The sequence below is a fragment of the Hyla sarda genome, chromosome 10, assembly GCF_029499605.1.
Source record: "Hyla sarda isolate aHylSar1 chromosome 10, aHylSar1.hap1, whole genome shotgun sequence".
Taxonomy (NCBI): domain Eukaryota; kingdom Metazoa; phylum Chordata; class Amphibia; order Anura; family Hylidae; genus Hyla; species Hyla sarda.
In genome coordinates this window covers 13042510-13064104 of record NC_079198.1, presented here as the reverse complement: position 1 = coordinate 13064104, position 21595 = coordinate 13042510, and the positions used below count along the sequence as shown (strand labels likewise).

Genomic DNA, 21595 nt, shown 5'->3' with positions numbered 1-21595 from the left:
TATAGGCCACAATTATTTGTACACTATAGGCCACAATTATTTGTACACTATAGGCCACAATTATTTGTACACTATAGGCCACAATTATTTGTACACTATAGGCCACAATTATTTGTACACTATAGGCCACAATTATTTGTACACTATAGGCCACAATTATTTGTACACTATAGGCCACAATTATTTGTACACTATAGTCCAGTATTATTTATATACTATATAGCACTATTATGTGTACACTATAGGCCACTATTATGTGTACACTATAGGCCACTATTATGTGTACACTATAGGCCACTATTATTTGTACACTATAGGCCACTATTATTTGTACACTATAGGCCACTATTATTTGTACACTATAGGCCACAATTATTTGTACACTATAGGCCACAATTATTTGTACACTATAGTCCAGTATTATTTATATACTATATAGCACTATTATGTGTACACTATAGGCCACTATTATGTGTACACTATAGGCCACTATTATTTGTACACTATAGGCCACTATTATTTGTACACTATAGGCCACTATTATTTGTACACTATAGGCCACTATTATTTGTACACTATAGGCCACTATTATTTGTACACTATAGGCCACTATTATTTGTACACTATAGGCCACTATTATTTGTACACTATAGGCCACTATTATTTGTACACTATAGGCCACTATTATTTGTACACTATAGGCCACTATTATTTGTACACTATAGGCCACTATTATTTGTACACTATAGGCCACAATTATTTGTACACTATAGTCCAGTATTATTTATATACTATATAGCACTATTATGTGTACACTATAGGCCACTATTATGTGTACACTATAGGCCACTATTATGTGTACACTATAGGCCACTATTATTTGTACACTATAGGCCACTATTATTTGTACACTATAGGCCACTATTATTTGTACACTATAGGCCACTATTATTTGTACACTATAGGCCACTATTATTTGTACACTATAGGCCACTATTATTTGTACACTATAGGCCACTATTATTTGTACACTATAGGCCACTATTATTTGTACACTATAGGCCACTATTATTTGTACACTATAGGCCACTATTTGTACACTATAGGCCACTATTATTTGTACACTATAGGCCACTATTATTTGTACACTATAGGCCACTATTATTTGTACACTATAGGCCACTATTACTTATATACTATATGGCACTATTAGTATACTATAGGTCACTATTATTTGTATACCATAGGCGACAATTATTTGTATACTATAGGCCACAATTATTTGTACACTATAGGCCACAACTATTTGTACACTATAGGCCACTATTACTTATATAATATATGGCACTATTATTTGTATACTATAGGTCACTATTATTTGTACACTATATACCTCTATTATTAGAACACTAAAAGCCAGTATTTTTTGTATACTATAGGCCACGATTATTTGCATACTGAATGCCACTATTTGTACACTATAGGTCACAATTATTTGTACACTATATGGCACTATTACGTTAAACACTGTATAGTTTCTGAAATATTTTGCTTCTTCATAGACAACATTTTTGCTCAGGAGCCTACAATCTTGGCTCCTAGGCCAGGGTTCCCAAACCACAGTGCCTCCAGCTGTTGCAAAACTGGGGAACACTGTTTTAGGCAAAGCAATATATTAAGACATAACACAATATAATTTCTATGTTCTCCATGAACAAAAATCTACGGGGCAGATTTATCAAAAGAGGAAAAGTTGCCCAGTTGCCCATAACAACCAATCAGATCGCTTCTTTCGTTTTTCACAGGCCTTATTAAAAATGAAAGAAGCGATCTGATTGGTTGCTATGGGCAACTCAGCAACTTTTCTTCTGGACAGGTTTTGATAAATCTCCCCCAGAGACTATATAACCTGCAGAACATACCATGTAGTCTCACGTTCAAACTATCTACGGCAGTGGTCTCCAAACTGTGGACCTCCAGCTGGTGCAAAACCACAATTCCCAGCATGACCGGACAGCCGTTGGCTGTCCGGTCATGCTGGGAGTTGTGGTTTTGCAACATCTGGAGTTCTGCAATTTCTAGACCACAGATCTGCAGGGTTAAAAAGGGGGAGATTTATCAAAACCTGTGCAAAGGAAAAGTTGCCCAGTTGCCCATAGCAACCAATCAGATCGCTTCTTTCATTTTTAACAAGGCCTCTTCAAAATGAAAGAAGCGATCTGATAGGTTGCTATGGGCAACAGGGATTTTGATAAATCTCCCCCATATCTGTCACAAAAAAATCTGTTACATCTGTCCTCCGCTTCTTTATCTGCTGTGAATATATGCGATTTGTTCTTAAAGGGGTACTCCTGTGGAAAACTTTATTTATTATTTTTTTTTTTTTTAAATCAACTGGTGCCAGAAAGTTAAACTGATTTGTAAATTACTTCTATTAAAAAAATCTCAATCCTTCCAGTACTTATTAGCTGCTGAATACTACAGAGGAAATGGTTTTCTTTTTGGAACACAGAGCTCTCTGCTGACATCATAAGCACAGTGCTCTCTGCTGACATCTCTGTCCATTTTAGGAACTGTCCAGAGCAGCGTATGTTTGCTATGGGGATTTTCTCCTACTCTGGACAGTTCTTAAAATGGACAGAGATGTCAGCAGAGAGCACTGTGGTCATGATGTCAGCAGAGAGCTCTGTGTTCCAAAAAGAAAACCATTTCCTCAGCTAATAAGTACTGGAAGGATAAAAAAATTTTTTAATAGAAGTACCGTTAATTTACAAATCTGTTTAACTTTCTGTCACCAGTTGATTTAAAAAATTTTTTTTTAAAAAGAAGTCTTTAAACGGGAGTACCCCTTTAAACGCCCTCCAGATAAGAAGAAGACAAGAAAACGTTTGTCATTACCCAACTTGAACTCTCTCCGTGATTCATGCTGGAAACTTCCTGTATAATTGAGCCCCAAACACACCTTCCCTAGGCCTGACCAGAGGTACTCCGCCACTGCTTCAGATGGGTAAACCCCGAAAAGCTTACAATGTATTAGTAGACGGGCAGCGCAGATCTACCTGTCCCCAATACACGGGATGCGATGCTCTTTTTGTTACGCTGACGCCCACTCAGTAGCATGCACCTGCTGGATAAATATACATCCAGTATATACACACGGGAGGAGCAGGACAGACCGGCTTGAGGTTGGTAAATATCCATCGGCGCACACAGACCCGGGCAGCGATGTTTTACCGCATCGCTAGTGAAATGTGCCAATCAGCTCCTGGAGAGTTGGGTGGTCACCAGTGTGGGAGCTGTAACTACAGCTGTATAAGGTCTCATTCAGCTTTTCGAAGGAGGGGAAAGGGCAGAATAGTATTTTAATCACTCTATTATTATAGAGTGCGTCATCCTTTAGTATGCATCGAAGGGCATGCTGGGAGTTGTAGGTTTGCAACATCTGGAGGTCCGCAAGTTGGAGACCACTGCTCTACATGAATGCCGGGTGCAGCAGGGAGATCGTGAGGGTCCCCAGCAGCGGGAACGCGGCGATCAGACATCTTATCCCCTATCCTTTGGATACGGGATAAGATGTCTAGGGGCGGAGTACCCCTTTAACCATATATTTAAGAATATTTTTTTTTTCTTAAATACTTTTTTTTTGATTTATCAATATTTAAAAAAAAAAAATCAGAAATCTTGCAGTTTGCATTTTGTTCTCTACGCAAGTGTTTTGCAAAGAGTGTGCCTCCAGCTATTGCTAAACTACAACTCCCAGCATGCCCGGACAGCCTTTGGTGGATGTTCCCTCATATAATGTTCGTCCTTCAGCACAGTATGCTAAAAACCACGCTGGGAGTCGGCTTCTACACAAAAGCCACCGAGTTCATGTGATAGGATCAGTCTCCCCGCAGTGCGATGACTGATATATTCCCAGACGGCGCTGCCATCATCTCTTGCCTCCGCTGGTTTCGGTTTCATCCCCCCTCTAGGGTGCGCTGGTCTGGAAATACTGGTTTGTCCAGATGGAGTGACGCAGAGCAGCAGGCGGAAAGAGGGATCATTGGAGGTGATTGATGGATCCGGTATTACACCATACAGATGTATACAAAGGAGAACTGAGCTGTTATGTAATGGCATCCTCATCTGTTCCTGGGAAAGCTGTGTGGCCACCAATAAGGCTGACAGTGTTCCCAAACTCAATAATTAAGGCCAATATCCTGAATGCTCTTATTATAGAGAGGAATATGTATCCCTTAATACATTTACAGGTATCTGGAAAAGCTGTGTGGCAAACTGAAACGGCAGTCCTGCTTGCCATCACCGAAATCTTCAGAAATCTGGGAAAGCTGGGCGACGAGCAGTAATGTCAGTACTGCCCACTAAAATCCCAAACTTTAAAATGAAGGCCGATATACTGAATTTCCTTATTGTAAAGAGGTATAGAAATCACTTAATATATTTTAAGGCTCCTAGAAAAGCTGGGTGGCAAGCTGTAATAGCAGTCCTGTTCACTAGGCTTGAGGACATATAGCGGTGGTCTCCAAACTGTGAACCTCAATACTTTGCAAAACTACAACTTCCAGCATGTCTGGACAGCCGTTGGCTGCTATCACCTACACTTTTGGGAATCTGGGAAAGTTGAGTGGCAACTTGTAATGACAGTCCTGCCCACTATCACCCAACCAGGCTTAAGAACATATAGTGGTGGTCTCCAAACTCTGAACCTTTAGACTTTGCAAAACTAAATCTCCCAGCATGCCTGGACAGCCGTTGGCTGCTATCACCTAGATTTTTAGGAACCTGGAAAAGCTGGGTGGCAAGCTGTAATGGCAGTCCTGCCCACTATCACCCAACCAAGCTTGAGGACATATAGCTGTGGTCACCAAACTGTGAACCTCTAGACTTTGCAAAACTACAACTCCCAGCATGCCTGGACAGCCGTTGGCTGCTATCACCTACACTTTTAGGAATCTGGGAAAGCTGAGTGGCAAACTGAAATGACAGTGCTGCCCATTATCACCCACCCTGGCTTGAGGACGTATAGTGGCGGTCTCTAAACTGTGGACCTTCAGATATTGCAAAACTACAACTCCCAGCATGCCCTTTTTTTTTTTTTTTTTTTTTTTTTTAAATCAACTGGTGCCAGAAAGTTAAACAGATTTGTAAATTACTTCTATTAAAAAAATCTTAATCCTTCCAGTACTTATTAGCTTCTGAATACTACAGAGGAAATTCTTTTCTTTTTGGAACACAGAGCTCTCTGCTGACATCACGAGCACAGAGCTTTCTGCTGACATCTCTGTCCATTTTAGGAACTGTCCAGAGCAGCATATGTTTGCTATGGGGATTTTCTCCTACTCTGGACAGTTCTTAAAATGGACAGAGATGTCAGCAGAGAGCACTGTGTTCCAAAAAGAAAAGAATTTCCTCTGTAGTATTCAGCAGCTAATAAGTACTGGAAGGATTAATATTTTTTAATAGAAGTAATTTACAAATCTGTTTAACTTTCTGGCACCAGTTGATTAAAAAAAGTTTTCACCGGAGTACCCCTTTAAGGGCCACAGTAGGGAACCCGATAGTGAGGTATACTATTGCTATAGGTTACCTCAATCTTCAGCTCTCGCCTCTGCAGCTGCAGCTCCCGGATCTCCTTCTCCAGCTTGGAGATCCTGGTCATGACTTTCACCTGCTCGGCCTCCAGTCGCCTCTGAACCGGATTTCCAGCCGACTCCTCATGCTGAGGGGACAGAGAAAAGACCCCATTACCAACTAGAAGTTATAGGTGGTCACCCAGCTTTCCCAGAGAAGCTGACTGCGTAAACGTAGAACAAGCTACACTGATACAGTAAGGCAATAACATGCTGGGGTGGAACCTCTTTAAGAAGACCACCCAAAATTGCATTGACAAGTGGTCATCTACGGACTGGTCTTCTTTGGGGGGTGGTCTTCATTAAAGGGATACTCCGGTGGAAAACAATTTTTTTAAATCAACTGGTGCCACAAAGTTAAAAAGATTTGTAAGTTACTTCTATTAAAAAATCTTATTCCTTCCAGTACTTATCAGCTGCTGTATGCTCCAGAGGAAGTTCTTGTCTTTTATAATTTCTTTTCTGTCTGACCACAGTGCTCTCTGCTGACACCTCTGTCCATGTCAGGAACTGTCCGGAGTAGAAGCAAATCCCCATAGCAAACTTCTCCTGCTCTGGACAGTGCCTGACATGGACAGAGGTGTCAGCAGAGAGCACTGTGGTCAGACAGAAAAGAAATTCAAAAAGAAAAGAACTTCCTGTGGAGCATACAGCAGCTGATAAGTACTGGAAGGATAACTTTTTTATATAGAAGTAATTTACAAATCTGTTTAACTTTCTGGCACCAGTTGATTTAAAAAAAAGAAAAAATAGTTTTCCCCCGGAGTACCCCTTTAAGGAAACAGTCACTATGCAGAATGTATGGCGGACTGAAATCCGGTCACATGACATCGGGTCTGAATAAGGGGGTGGTGACCTTTCAGTGAAGTGTCTGGTTCTTATCATGGTTGCACTTGCACAGCAGAGTTTACAGTAGAATTGCACTGTGTAAACCTCAGTCACCTCAAATGAATCTGTCATGGAACAGACACGCTCCCGTTTGCGTTGCGACAAAACGTGAGGGTTGGTCACAGACACAAAGAAATGAAAAAAAATAAAAAAAATACGTAAAATCATTGTCAGGGGGTATACATGATGTACAGATGTAGCAGAGCTGGGTTTGTCATATGACTGGGTCCGTGTTTCCCAACCAGGGTGTCTCCAGCTGTTGCAAAACTACAGCTACCAGCATGCCCGGACGGACAAAGGCAGAATCAAAATAAGGCTGTTTTTTTGTAACTAGAAAGCAATGCATTGTGGGATTCGAATGATTATCCTACAGCTAAGTCACATGACGACCGAGTGGCAGAATTTTTTACTATCAAATCGGGGGGGGGGGGGGGGGGTCAATAGAGAAGCGAATAAGATAAATAAAATAATCTAGAAAGAGTACCCCCCCCCGGCTCGCAATGTTCTCCATCCTGTAACCCAAATGGAAGTTTATGGGGCTGTTCTATGAAGCTGGACGCAGATCACAGCGAGCCGGGGAGTGAAGCACGTCTTTATAAATGACAGCGACACCTTAAAGGGGTACTCTGCTGCTCAGCGTTTGGAACAAACTGTTCCAAACGCTGGAGCCGGGAGCTGGTTATGTCATAGCCCCGCCCCCTCATGACATCATGCCCTGCCCCCCTCAATGCAAGTCTATGGGAGGGGGCGTGTCACGCCCCCTCCCATAGACTTGCATTGAGGGGGTGGGTCATGACATCGTGAGTGGGCGGGGCTATGACATCACGAGCTCCCGGCGCCGGCTCCAGCGTTCGGAACAATTTGTTCCAAACGCTGAGCAGCAGAGTACCCCTTTGTTTTTGTTTTTTTAATAGACTGGTGCCAGAAAGTTAAACAGATTTGTAAATTACTTCTATATAAAAATCATAACCCTTCCAATACTTATCAGCTGATGTATGATCCAGAGGAAGTTGTGTTGTTCTTTTCTGTCTGACCACAGTGCTCTCTGCTGACACCTCTGTCCGTGTCAGGAACTGTCCAGAGCAGGAGAGGTTTGCTATGGGGATTTGTTCCTGACACGGACAGAGGTGTCAGCAGAGAGCACTGTGGTCAGACTGAAAAGAACTACCGTATACACTTGTGGAGCATACAGCAGCTGATAAGTACTGGAAGGATTAAGATTTTTAAATAGAAGTCATTTACAAATCTGTTTAACTTTCTGGCAACAGTTGATTAAAAAAAAAAATAGTTTTCCACTGGAGTACCCCTTTAATGTCTCATAGGTTTTAAAGGGGTACTCCACTGCCCTGCTTCCGGAGCTACGCTCGCCAGCGTCCAAAAGGCTGTGTGCAGGCTTCTGTTTTCAGGGCCGCCTCTCGTGATGTCACACCCGTCCCCTCGTGATGTCACGTCCGCCCCTCAACAAAAGTCTATGGGAAGGGGGCGTGACGTCACGAGGGGGCGGGTGTGAAATCACGAGGGGCGGCCCTGAAAACAGAAGCCCGCACACAGCCGTTCGGAACAATAAACTTACGGACGCTGGCGAGCGGAGCTTCGGAAGCAGGGCAGCGGAGTACCCCTTTAACAGTGAAATGTTGTTGAAAGTAGAGTTCTCCTTTAAAATTATTTCATCTGGTTTATAGGGACTATGAATCCTCTAAATTTAGAACCAATGCTGACAAAGATGTAAAATTCCTGTAGTCTGGCAACCAACAATCCAAACATGGAAGGTCCAGAACAATAGGATCGGTGGTAGGAATGACCCTATGGGGGTTTAAAGATAAACTCGGAAGGACTTTCGGGAGGTCATGACCTTTTATTATAGTAAATGTCTGGTGTGAATACTTTCTCTCTTGGTAAATAGCCCCCATTATGTTTTTATTGACTGTAAACCTAATGCCGCCCCCCCCCCCCCCCCCCCCCCCACCTCAGGGTTCTTTGCTGATGGCAATTCCATGGCGCATTTTTAGCAACAGCTGCTCCATTACTGTCCATTAGTGGTTAATTGTGGAAAATGGCTCCAATAAACATGGAAGCCGGATGGTGGCGATTACTACGACATTTACAAATGTGTTTTATTCATGGACAACAAATTCCCCCGTCACCTGATGGGACAAATGGGAAATGGACGTATGTGACCAAGATCTAATGGACATCTTTATCGTTACTGCTGGGGGAGACGCTTCTTCTCGGACCATCAGAGTGCGTCACTGTTGAGACCAGAACTCTATGGAAACCTGGTAATTGGTTCTGAAGCCCCAAAATGTCATTAGATAACTAATAGAGATAAAGCAAATCCTTCCATATAAAAGTAATAAAGGTCTGCTGGGAGCTGTAATCACTGTCTATGTAGAGGACAGGAGCTTCTTCAGGGTCCTGTACAGTACACAGTGTCCTAAAAAGTAATGGAGTAGACAGCAGAAGAAACAAAAACGGAACTTATTCCAAGCGCCAGATCCCTTGGGATAGTCAGTCTAACAAAGTAGACCAATTTCCATAAAAGATAACATTTATTCCAAGCATAGATCAACGCGTTTCAGACCCATAACGGGCCCTTCATCAGGACAGAATGAATTTAAAAGGTATCAGCCGTCGCCGCAAGGCTCAGGCCTAAACTCACTGATGACAGCAGCGCAGATCCTTCTCCATCAACAGCACACAAGGCTGATATCTTCTAAATTCATTCTGTCCTGATGAAGGGCCCGTTTCGGGTAAAGAGTACAGAACATGTAATACCTCCCTGTACTGTAGGGGGCGCTACCAGACACCAGTCAGTGCATACACTTCAGTAATACAGGTAAAGACTACAGAACATGTAATACCTCCCTGTACTGTAGGGGGCGCTACCAGACACCAGTCAGTGCATACACTTCAGTAATACAGGTAAAGAGTACAGAACATGTAATACCTCCCTGTACTGTAGGGGGCGCTACCAGACACCAGTCAGTGCATACACTTCAGTAATACAGGTAAAGAGTACAGAACATGTAATACCTCCCTGTACTGTAGGGGGCGCTACCAGACACCAGTCAGTGCATGCACTTCAGTAATACAGGTAAAGAGTACAGAACATGTAATACCTCCCTGTACTGTAGGGGGTGCTACCAGACACCTGTCAGTGCATACACTTCAGTAATACAGGAGATTTACCAGTGAACGCCCATTCTGATTGGTTGGTTCTTTCGGCCATTGACACATTTCACAGATCTGGACTGTCTGTACATTGTATGTTGAGTCTGGTTTCAAGTTACAATGGTCCAGAAAAGAGCAGAAAAGACCATTGTATGCTGAAACTATTGTATGCTGAGGCCATTGTAAGTTGAGGGATCACTGTATATGAAAATAAAACATACGGTACATCATAAAGTCAAAGCATTTGAAAAAATAAGGTAATAAAGAGGTTAACTGTGTTAGGATTACACAACTCTCGGTAATGTAATGTGCCGGACTCCGTGCCACGCAGCGTGCCCAGTGTCACTAGAGACTGGTGATTGTTGTCTGTCACCTCGGCCGTGACTCACAAGATGTCACCGTCACCTCTGTACAGGGCAGAAATGTGGACCCGGGCAGAGAGCCAGATGCCCTTTTCTCTCCATCTCCATTACAGGAAACTGAACGAGGATGGCTCTCGTAGGCAAATTTCACAGAACTCCCCCAAAAATGCAGCTTTCCTAGACCCCTGAGTGGTTAATCTGTTTAAACAACAATGAATCAGGCTCATTGATAGTATTCTTATCTTCCTCAGTTTTGAGAGCAGTGGTCGTATGGTACAGTATGTGGAGTGTAAAATAAAGTGCACGACCTGCTATTAGGGTCGCCACCTTTCTAGCAAAAAGATACCGGCCATGCTAATTTGCATACTTAATTATATATGCGTGACATCACAGGATACACATATGCGGGGGGAAATTTTGTCCTATTCTGACCCCTATAACTTTTTTATTTCTTTTATACGGCCTGTATGAGGGCTCATTTTTTGCTTAATTTTTAACAGGACCATTTTTATTTTGATGGGACTTTTTGATTGTTTTTTTGTAAATTAAATTTGGGAGTTGCAGTTAATTACTAACTACAACTCCCAGCATGCCCTGATAAAGCCTGTGGCTCAGCAGCTATAATAGTATAGGTCAGCATTTCCCAACCAGGCGTGTCTCCAGCTGTTGCAAAACTAAAAAAATTCCCAGCATGTTGGACTATATAGTAGTATATAGTATAGGTCATTGTTTCCCAACCAGGGGTGCCTCCAGCTGTTGCAAAACTACAACTCCCAGTATGTTGGGCTATATAGTATAGGTCAGCGTTTCCCAACCAGGAGTGCCTCCAGCTGTTGCAAAACTACTACTCCCAGCATGTTGGACTATATAGTAGTATATAGCATAGGTCAGTGTTTCCCAACATGGGGTGCCTCCAGCTGTTGCAAAACTAATACTCCCAGCATGTTTGACCTATGCTATATACTACTATATAGTCCAACATGCTGGGAGTTGTAGTTTTGTAACAGCTGGAGGCACCCCTGGTTGGGAAACACTGACCTATACTATATACTACTATATAGTCCATGTTTCCCAACCAGGGGTTCCTCCAGCTGTTGCAAAACTACAACTTCCAGCATGTTGGACTATATAGAAGTATTTAGTATAGGTCAGTGTTTCCCAACCAGGAGTGCCTCCAGCTGTTGCAAAACTACAACTCCCAGCATGTTGCACTATATAGTAGTATATGGTATAGGTCAGTGTTTCCCAAGCAGGGGTGCCTCCAGCTGTTGCTAGATTACAACTCCCAGCATGTTGGACTATATAGTAATATATAGTATAGGTCAGCGTTTCCCAACCAGGAGTGCCTCCAGCTGTTGCAAAACTACAAACTCCCAGCATGTTGGACTATATAGTAGTATATAGTATAGGTCAGTGTTTCTCAACCAGGGGTGCCTCCAGCTGTTGCAAAACTATGACTCCCAGCATGCCTGGACAGCCAACGGCTGGAGGTGCTCTGGTTGGGAAACACTGGTATAGTTGAGCCTGTAAAGAAAGATCCAAATAGCTGCTGTACCCACACAGAGATGGAGCCACAACCAAGTTGGAACTATGTTGAAAACCTAAGAACCTGTTAAGTTGTAGAGAGGACCTAACCAGGACCATCTCCGGTGATAAAACAACTGTATGGAAGCATCAGAAGAGCTTCAGACAGGCCCTGTGCCCGGCCTAGAGCCCTCCTCAGGCTGTGATAAAAGGTGTAGAGACCTCTGAGGTACAAGCACCACGTGTGTGAGGAATAATAGACTGCTACGCCCAAAATCATAAAGCGTCACAAAGAGGTGGATCCCTATAAACTGTGGACTGGGACGCAGTGTGCCGCGTGTTGGCCTGGAGCAGCACTCCGGTTCACACCACATCCTGGCGTCAGGACTTACCCCCCCAGAGGGCCTGTGGTGTGTCGCACAGTGCTACCATAAAAACATGTTTGGTTACTGGTTCTACTGGTAAAGAGGCTGTAGCCTTCCATGTTTTTAGTGTGAAGCCGAATATTTTTTTAGCGTCAGCCTCATTCCCCCATCCTAACTGCATCTCCACCTTAAAGGGGTACTCCGCTGCTCCAAACTGGTCCGAATGCTCGAGCTTGTGAAGTAATCGCCCCGCCCCCTCGTGATGTCACGCCCCACCCCCTCAATGCAAGTCAATGGAAGGGGGCGTGACGGCCGTCACGCCCCCTCCCATTGACTTGCGTTGAGGGGCGGGGCGTGAAGTCATGAGGAGGTGGGGCTATGACTTCACAAGCTCCCGGCGCGGGCTCCAGCGTTCGGAACAGATTGTTCCAAAAGCTGAGCAGTGGAGTTCCCCTTTAAAGGGGATTATCCAGTAATAGAAAAACACAGCTAATTTCTTTTAAAAACAGCTCCACGTCTGTCTCCTGGTTGTGTGTGATATTACATTTGTCTCCATTCACTTCAATAGAACTGAGCTGTAGAATTACACCCAACCTGGAGACAGACGGGGAGTGGTTTTTGAAAGAAAGTAGCTGTGTTTTTCTATTACTGGATAACCCTTTAAAAGGGGTACTCCGATGGAAAATAAAAAAAAAAAAAAAATCTTTACCCTTACAGTACTTTTTAGCAGCTGTATGCTACAGAGGAGATTCTTTTCTTTCCGAATTTCTTTTTTGTCTTGTCCACAGTGCTCTCTGCTGACACCTCTGTCCATGTCAGGAACTGTCCAGACTAGCATCGGTTTGCAATGGGTATTTTCTCCTGCTCTGGACAGTTCCTGATACAGACAGAGGTGTCAGCAGAGAGCACTGTGGACAAGAAAAAAAAAAGAAATTCAAAAAGAAAAAGAACTTGCTCTGTAGCATACAGCTGATAATAAGTACAGGAAGGGTAAAGATTTTTTTTATAGAAGTTATTTACAAATCTGTTAAACTTTCTGGCCTCAGTTGATTTAAACATTTTTTTTTTCCATCGGAGTACTCCTATAAAGGATTTCATAAGATAAGGACTATGGGGGAGATTTACCAAAGCCTGTGTAGAAGAAGAGTGGTGCAGTTCCCCATAACAACTATCATCATGTGATGGGAAAAAAAGACAGAAAAAAAAAAAAACGCCCATGTATTTAAACATATGGTGTGTTTTTCTGGAGTTTTTCTTTTTAACCTACAGAAGTCTATGGAAAGTAAAAATGTCACAATTTCTTGGAATAAAAACAAAAAAAAATAAACATGTTATACAAGAGCATGCTGGGCTTCTGAAAAACTGCCACTGAGCCTTGGAAACACCACTAAAGGGTTAAAAAAATAAAAAAAATAAAATAAAAAGGGCAACAAAACTAACTGCACGTGGGGGCGGCATTTCATATTTCCATGCTGACTCCCAACATACATCTGGCTGCAGGGTTTTTTAATTTTTTTTATTTATTTCTTTTATTTATATATATATATATATATATATATATATATATATATATATATATATATATATATAGCGCCTACAGATTCAGCAGCGCTTACAATTATGGGGTACAAACAAAGACAAGTATCAGACATAATATTACACAATAACTTTTTTGGGGTGTTTTTCTTCTTTTCCTTTACAACACTGCGTCTGTTTTCAGCCTGACACCCATCTCGGTGTCGGAGCGATTACCTCAAGGGATTGAGGCTTTTTCGTTACACCTGTCATTATTTTCAGTTTCTAACACAGGGAGCGGTTTTATTGCCGTCTTATCCCTGCCAAAAGCGAGCGCTACATGGATTCAGCTGGAGGAGCAGCATTGCTCAGACAACTACGTAACCCAAATATTGTCCGCGCTGCCATAATTGTCCATTGGTCGTACTCACAGAAGCTGCGGAGATAAGGAGCTGTTTGAGGTTGTCAGACTGTATACTGTCATTCCTTATCTGCCCTTGTGCGGCCGGGACATGGGGGTCACCAGTGAATTCCCTTGGTTGGGTTCAGTGGTAAAAACTACCTGCCCTCCGACGGATCCCATAGTTATTAGGGTGACCTCATATCTGGTGATGGATCTGTCACATTATCATGGCTCCTGTTTTATGTGGTCCGCACCACACAGCCCCCAATATCTCTGCTCCCTAAACCATAATAATAGTAGTGTGGTGTCCCAGCACCAAGGGCTGTCCTGTGGGCTCTCCTCGGGAATGCCTGCTGCTCTGGTGTGGGGCCCACTGTTATATTGTGTGTGTACTGTGTGTGTGTATTTCATGTTCTGCACCTTTAAGAGAGAGAAAGGAGCAGTGGTAATCAGGTGACCCTGTCTGCCCAATGGGAACCCCTAAATTCTCCAGTATATAGTGTAGGGGGAGGAGTTGCCCCAGTTTAGTGCTGAGTAAAGTGTGGAAAGGAGGAGGAAGACGTGTGTGGAGAATCCTGAGGGAAGATTGATAAAAATCTCTAATTTAAAAGTCAGCCCCGCCATTCTGCTGTTGTTCCCCATACAGCGGTGCGTCAAGTGCTGGCAGTGATAGTAATTGGACCTTGTCAGAGCCCCAGTCAGCATGGGAAATCTTACAGTCTCAAGTCTATATATTCCAAGTGGGTGAAAAGCACCATAAGTCCCAGAAAGGCAACAGGGCTCCCAAGGGTTACACTGCATCCCTCCTACTCTATTCCATACTGTGTGTTCTACCATCTACACCTGCTCAATAAAAGACAGTTATCTGTAACCCGATGTCTGTGTGTTTCTTGTCCCCCCGTGTCTGGCCCAGGAGAAGCTGTCTCCACCTCGGACTGTGTACAGGCTAACAGTGCCCTGGCGTCACGAAGTGATAAGGATTCATTGCACCCCCGTGTCACCACAGTAATAAACAAATCCTATTACCAGACTACAGTAAATTACACAACTGTATATCTTGATTGATATCAGAGTAGTAAAATCAACTCACGTCTGTCCCCGGAAAATATGGTATTGCAGCCTTCTCCACCAACACAAACTCACTGGTTATAGGATACAGGTTGATGAAAGCTTTGATATGCTTTATTGTGAGCTGTTATTCTGATAGGAGCCCCATCCGGTCTTAGGCCCTTAGGAAGAACCTACAGCATCTTGTGATGCACTCATCATCTTAAGGGACACCAAGTACTGAAAGAGTCTTTGAGTAGACATTAAAGGGGTTCTCCGGTGCTTAGACATCTTATCCCCTATGCAAAGGATTGGGGATAAGATGCCTGATCGCGGGAGTCCCGTGATCTTGCACGCCGCACCCCAAGCCTACGGGAGGGAGCGCGATAGCTGTCACACCCCCTCCTATAGGCTTGCATTGAGGGGCGGAGCGTGACGTCACGCGGGGGCGGGGGCGTGACGTCACACGCCGTCAGCCCTGTGGTCGCCGGTAATCAGACCCGGAGCGAACACGCTCCGGGGACTGATTACAAATGAGGCGCCGCGTGCCAGATCACAGGGGTCCCCAGCGGTGGAAGTCCCGCGATCAGGCATCTTATCCCCTATCCTTTGGATAGGGGATAAGATGTCTAAGCACCGGAGTACTCCTTTAAATCAAAATCAATAATTCTATGTCAAATTTTAAGGGCCTTCTCAACATTTCTTCACCCTCTTTATAATCCTTCTTTCTCAGGTGGCAAGGGGGGCTATGAACCTACAAGCCACAGGTGCCTGATGGGAATAGTTTCTGCTTTGGCTACTCTACTATGTACCTGTCCTAGTAAGACCACCCCCATGAGAGACCACAGCCCGGGTCACATTCAGGCTACATGGGCACCGTTTTCTTCATCGCACCGTTTCTCACCTGAGTGTGTGCACTCTCTGTACTGCTGGTCTCCTCGTCATCCGTAGTACTGTCAGTCACTCTTCCTCCCTCTGAGGACACAGAGTCTCCTTCCAGCTCCTCCACAGGGGGCCCCCATCCACATTCCTCCTTCCGTTCGGGGGACATGAGCTTGGTTTTGTGACTGGATGACTCCAGGCAGATTTGAAGTTCCGGCTGCCCCAACAGTGTTCCAGGACATCCGACAACCATGAGTTATCAAGATGTGAACCCTATGAAGAGAGGACAAGTGTTAGGTGGAACCTAATGACCAATATGGAGCTCAGAACATCATCAAGACTGCACTACTAGATCAGTCGTCTGACACTGTGGCCCTACAGAAGTTGCAAAACTTCAACTTCCAGCATGCCCGGACAGCCGTTGGCTGTCCGGGCATGCTGGGAATTGAAGTTTTGCAACATCTGGAGGACCAGAATTTGAGACGACCACTGCCCAAAGGGATGAGATGAGGGAAGCCTTGATTTACTTTTCAGAGACAGTGTGGATCCTCTGGAGAAGGAAGACAGGCTTTTGGCTGTCAGTGCATGCTGGGAGATGAAGTTATGCAACATCTGGAGTTTGAGACCACTGATGCAGTACGATAGAGACCACTGTATTGGATAAACGATTGGTGCAGCAGATACAGGCCCCTCCAAATTCCAAGCCAAGATTGACCATACGCCAGTACCCCACTCATCATAGTCAGACATTTCTAGTTGCAAAGATCTGATCTTACAGATTAAAAAAAAAAAAAAAAGAAGACCTAATTCATCCACGACGTTCATCTCACAGCAGGAAGTAATACAAGGAAATCTAGTTGTGAATGCAAATTGCTGTGTGGTCCTCCATGTGTAAAAATCCTGTGACTCCATGTGACAACTATTGGGTTGGTTACTAATCTAAATGGACATTACATTAGAGCATATAGAATTAATAAAGGGGATGGGGGGGGGGGGCGTCAACTATTAGGCAAAGTAGAGGGCCGCTGACAGTGAGCAACATGCTTTAAAGGGGTACTCCGGCGCTTAGACATCTTATCCCCTATCCAAAGGATAAGATGCCTGATCACGGGGGTCTTGCACACCTCACCCCGTTTATAATCAGTATCCGGAGCGTGTTTGCTCCGGGTCTGATTACTATCGATCATGGGGCCGAAGTGTTGTGACGTTAAGGCTTCGCCCCCTCTCATAGGCTTGCATTGAGGGGGACGGAGCGTGACGTCACACGGGGCGGAGCCTTGACGTCACTATGCTCCGGCCCCGTGATCGACAGTAATCAGACTGATTGTAAATGGTGTGCGGCGTGCAAGATCACGGGGGTCCCCAACGGCGGGACCCCAGCGATCAGGCATCTTATCCCCTATCCTTTGGAGAGGGGATAAGATGTCTAAGCGCCGGAGTACCCCTTTAATTCTCTAGCAATCTAGTTGACCACTGGATGACCAAGCAGATCCACCTCATCATTCTAGAGTCTAGAACTCCTTTAAATCAAAGTAATTGTTCCCTTCAACAGAGAGGTAAAAAAGATCCCCAATCTCGGGAGGGTAGCATGCCAAGATTGGAAGAGGTTTGAAAACCACATCCATTTTAGTGCATCATCTGATCCTAGCCAGAAGGCCGTGAATCAAGAGGTGAGTGCCACAAGGTGAAGAGTTCATGGTGCCCGTGTTTCCACTCAGTGAGCCAATACTCCCAGTGAGTTTCGGCACCTCGGGGTCACCACTTCCCAAAGCACTAAAGTATCTCAGCTCTAGACCCTCTCAGCCTCATGGCGAGACCCGGAGGGAAACAGGTCCCATAGGGGAAGTCGTCGAGCTGATTCCTCAGAACCAGCCCTGGAACGCCGTGGTACACCTGCCCCTTCCATGCAGCACCCATCCTATATCAATGCCCAAATCTTAGCACTGTTAAGAACAGATACTACACTTGATCTTGGCCATAAGGCCGAGAAGCGCTCCTGATGGCCGGCAGATAGAGGAGCGCAGCGCTGCTGGAGTTATACTTATTGCTTCATCAAGGGTGCGCTCTAGGCAGCTGCCTACTCTGCCTATGGCTAAAGCCGACCCTGCGTGCATCCATTCACCAGTGTCTTGAAAGCACATTTTTTTTATTTGTCCAAAAGAAGCGACTCTAATAAGAAATATATATTAGGGAATTGTTATTTAAGCATTTCTGCAACAATTCAATATGGAATCACATAAGGAGAACATATTTTAGAGCGTCTATGTCCACTGTATAGTAATGACAATGCACTTTTAGTATTTTCCCTACTAATTGGGAAGTGATCCCTTTAAGTGTGGTCATGGGTATTTTCGCACAGCCCCCTCCATCATGGGTGAGTTCCCATGCTCCTCAGTGTACTTTTCTCATGCTATACCGCACTGTTTGTTTATTGACTCCTATCTTGGTCTCAGAGGCCTCTCATAGTATCTACCACAAGGATTCAGCGCCGTCTCCTGGAGACTCCTTGGACATTTCATGCCCCAAATACAGACTTCTACAGGATACATGAGAACGAGAGGTCATGTTGTGCAATACAGCCCCAGACAAGCTGCGCTCCCCATTACCCCCAGACAAGCTGCGCTCCCCGTTACCCCCAGACAAGCTGCGCTCCCCGTTACCCCCAGACAAGCTGCGCTCCCCGTTACCCCCAGACAAGCTGCGCTCCCCGTTACCCCCAGACAAGCTGCGCTCCCCATTACCCCCAGACAAGCTGCGCTCCCCATTACCCCCAGACAAGCTGCGCTCCCCATTACCCCCAGACAAGCTGCGCTCCCCATTACCCCCAGACAAGCTGCGCTCCCCATTACCCCCAGACAAGCTGCGCTCCCCATTACCCCCAGACAAGCTGCGCTCCCCATTACTCCCAGACAAGCTGCGCTCCCCATTACCCCCAGACAAGCTGCGCTCCCCATTACCCCCAGACAAGCTGCGCTCCCCATTACCCCCAGACAAGCTGCGCTCCCCATTACCCCCAGACAAGCTGCGCTCCCCATTACCCCCAGACAAGCTGCGCTCCCCATTACCCCCAGACAAGCTGCGCTCCCCATTACCCCCAGACAAGCTGCGCTCCCCATTACCCCCAGACAAGCTGCGCTCCCCATTACCCCCAGACAAGCTGCGCTCCCCATTACCCCCAGACAAGCTGCACTCCCCATTACCCCCAGACAAGCTGCGCTCCCCATTACCCCCAGACAAGCTGCGCTCACCGTTACCCCCAGACAAGCTGCGCTCACCGTTACCCCCAGACAAGCTGCGCTCACCGTTACCCCCAGACAAGCTGCGCTCACCGTTACCCCCGGACAAGCTGCGCTCACCATTACCCCCGGACAAGCTGCGCTCCCCATTACCCCCAGACAAGCTGCGCTCACCTTTACCCCCAGACAAGCTGCGCTCACCATTACCCCCAGACAAGCTGCGCTCACCATTACCCCCAGACAAGCTGCGCTCACCATTACCCCCAGACAAGCTGCGCTCACCATTACCCCCAGACAAGCTGCGCTCACCATTACCCCCAGACAAGCTGCGCTCACCATTACCCCCAGACAAGCTGCGCTCCCCATTACCCCCAGACAAGCTGCGCTCCCCATTACCCCCAGACAAGCTGCGCTCCCCATTACCCCCAGACAAGCTGCGCTCCCCATTACCCCCAGACAAGCTGCGCTCCCCATTACCCCCAGACAAGCTGCGCTCCCCATTACCCCCAGACAAGCTGCGCTCCCCATTACCCCCAGACAAGCTGCGCTCCCCATTACCCCCAGACAAGCTGCGCTCCCCATTACCCCCAGACAAGCTGCGCTCCCCATTACCCCCAGACAAGCTGCGCTCCCCATTACTCCCAGACAAGCTGCGCTCACCATTACCCCCAGACAAGCTGCGCTCCCCATTACCCCCAGACAAGCTGCGCTCCCCATTACCCCCAGACAAGCTGCGCTCACCATTACTCCCAGACAAGCTGCGCTCCCCATTACCCCCAGACAAGCTGCGCTCCCCATTACCCCCAGACAAGCTGCGCTCCCCATTACCCCCAGACAAGCTGCGCTCCCCATTACCCCCAGACAAGCTGCGCTCCCCATTACCCCCAGACAAGCTGCGCTCCCCATTACCCCCAGACAAGCTGCGCTCCCCATTACCCCCAGACAAGCTGCGCTCCCCATTACCCCCAGACAAGCTGCGCTCCCCATTACCCCCAGACAAGCTGCGCTCACCATTACTCCCAGGCTCCTGGTCTTGGCTTCATTTCTGCTCTGACAGCAGATCTTATACTTGGGGACTTTCACTACTTCAAACTGTGGGTGTAAATGTTGGATTAATGATGACGATGATCTGCATGGAAACTCCCCATGTCTGGTGCTATCGATGACCAAAATATGAGGAAATACTGAGGGGGAGCTGGGAAAGTTAGGACTTTCCATTAAAAAGTCCAAACAAATCAGATAGATAGATAGACATGATATAGATAGATTTATAGATATGATATACAGATAGAAGATAGATATGATATACAGATAGAAGATAGATATGATATAGATAGATAGATAGATAGATATGAGAGAGATAGATAGATAGATAGATATGAGATAGATAGATATGAGAGATAGATATGAGAGAGATAGATATGAGATAGATAGATATAAGATAGATAGATATGAGATAGATAGATATAAGATAGATAGATAGATATGAGATAGATATGAGAGATAGATAGATATGAGATAGATAGATAGATATGAGAGATAGATATGAGAGAGATAGATATGAGAGAGATAGATATGAGAGAGATAGATATGAGATAGATAGATATAAGATAGATAGAAATAGAAGTAGATGAGGGCAGCACACCAGTCACTGTCCCCAGTGTAGCGGGGGCACGCGGGCCCAATAGTAGGTAGAATAAATAATGTATCCCACAGGACTCCAGTTCAGTGAAAAACATGAAGATTTATCACCTCATAAGCATGCCTGATGAAGACTGTGCAGATGGTCGAAACGTTGCATCACCTCTTATGAGGTAATAAATCTTCCCATTTATCACTGAACTGGAGTGCTGTGGGATACATTATTTATTCTAGATAGATAGATAGATAATAGCAGTAGGGGGGGCGCAGTCTTGAGTAACACACAATAAACAAGGGGCACTTGCTATAACGCTATAATATTTTTTTGCACTTGCTATGATGCTCTTCTACCTGCAGATTTGCACATAAAATATTTAGTCCCAATAAAAGCCCCCGCCCCGGGCAATTCCTTGTGTTCTCAGTGGGACAACATCTGCAGAACAGGAGATACACGGAAATCACAATACCTTGTCACAGAGAACCCTCAGGGCTGGAAAATGTATTGGGAACATTGCAAATCCTATTCTCTAGGTTATAATGATGCTCTGGCAGTGTAACCTGTCTGGTAAAAAAAAAGGATATGCTAAGCAGGTCTTCTACACCACCTTTTTAAGTGTCAATGTTTCACTTCAAATAGGAGTCTAAGAATATGACTGGGAATGTATGCTCTGAGGGGGCGTGGCATGACAAAATGAAGGGGCTATGACATCACGAGCTGCCGGCTCCAGCATTTGGAAGAGTTTGTTCCAAACGCTGAGCAGCGGAGTACCCCTTTAACTTTTCTCTCCTTCTGGAGAGATCTCTGACTTGGCATACATTCCCAGTCATAGTCTAAGAGTGAAGTGAAAACACTACGAAAAACTACCACGAAAAAAAAAAAAGCTGGAGTGATAGAGTTTCTTTGCATATCCTTTAAACCCAGAATTCC

The 21595-nt window shown here is 45.2% G+C and overlaps 2 protein-coding genes and 1 pseudogene across 8 annotated transcripts in view; 1 reads left to right on the top strand and 2 right to left on the bottom strand.

Annotated features, from left to right (window-relative positions):
• Nucleotides 1-21595, bottom strand: part of PHLDB3 (pleckstrin homology like domain family B member 3) — a 99984-nt gene that overhangs the window by 28558 nt on the left and 49831 nt on the right. For 6 of the 7 annotated variants that reach the window (XM_056541684.1, XM_056541685.1, XM_056541683.1 and 3 more), the window contains exons 2-3: nt 15813-16063; nt 5591-5722 (exon numbers count right to left, since the gene is read on the bottom strand). In XM_056541684.1, coding sequence (XP_056397659.1) covers nt 5591-5722; nt 15813-16043 — 363 coding nt within the window. In that variant the 5' untranslated portion in view covers nt 16044-16063. Of the gene's footprint in view, nt 1-1922; nt 2019-5590; nt 5723-15812; nt 16064-21595 lie in introns of those variants that run through there. The other variant, XM_056541687.1, reaches the window with a different exon arrangement.
• Nucleotides 17695-17785, bottom strand: LOC130294699 (U2 spliceosomal RNA; annotated as a pseudogene).
• LOC130294309 (uncharacterized) lies at nt 18354-20192 on the top strand. Its single transcript, XM_056543924.1, has one exon. The coding sequence runs from the start codon at nt 18354-18356 to the stop codon at nt 20190-20192; it is 1839 nt and encodes a 612-aa protein (XP_056399899.1).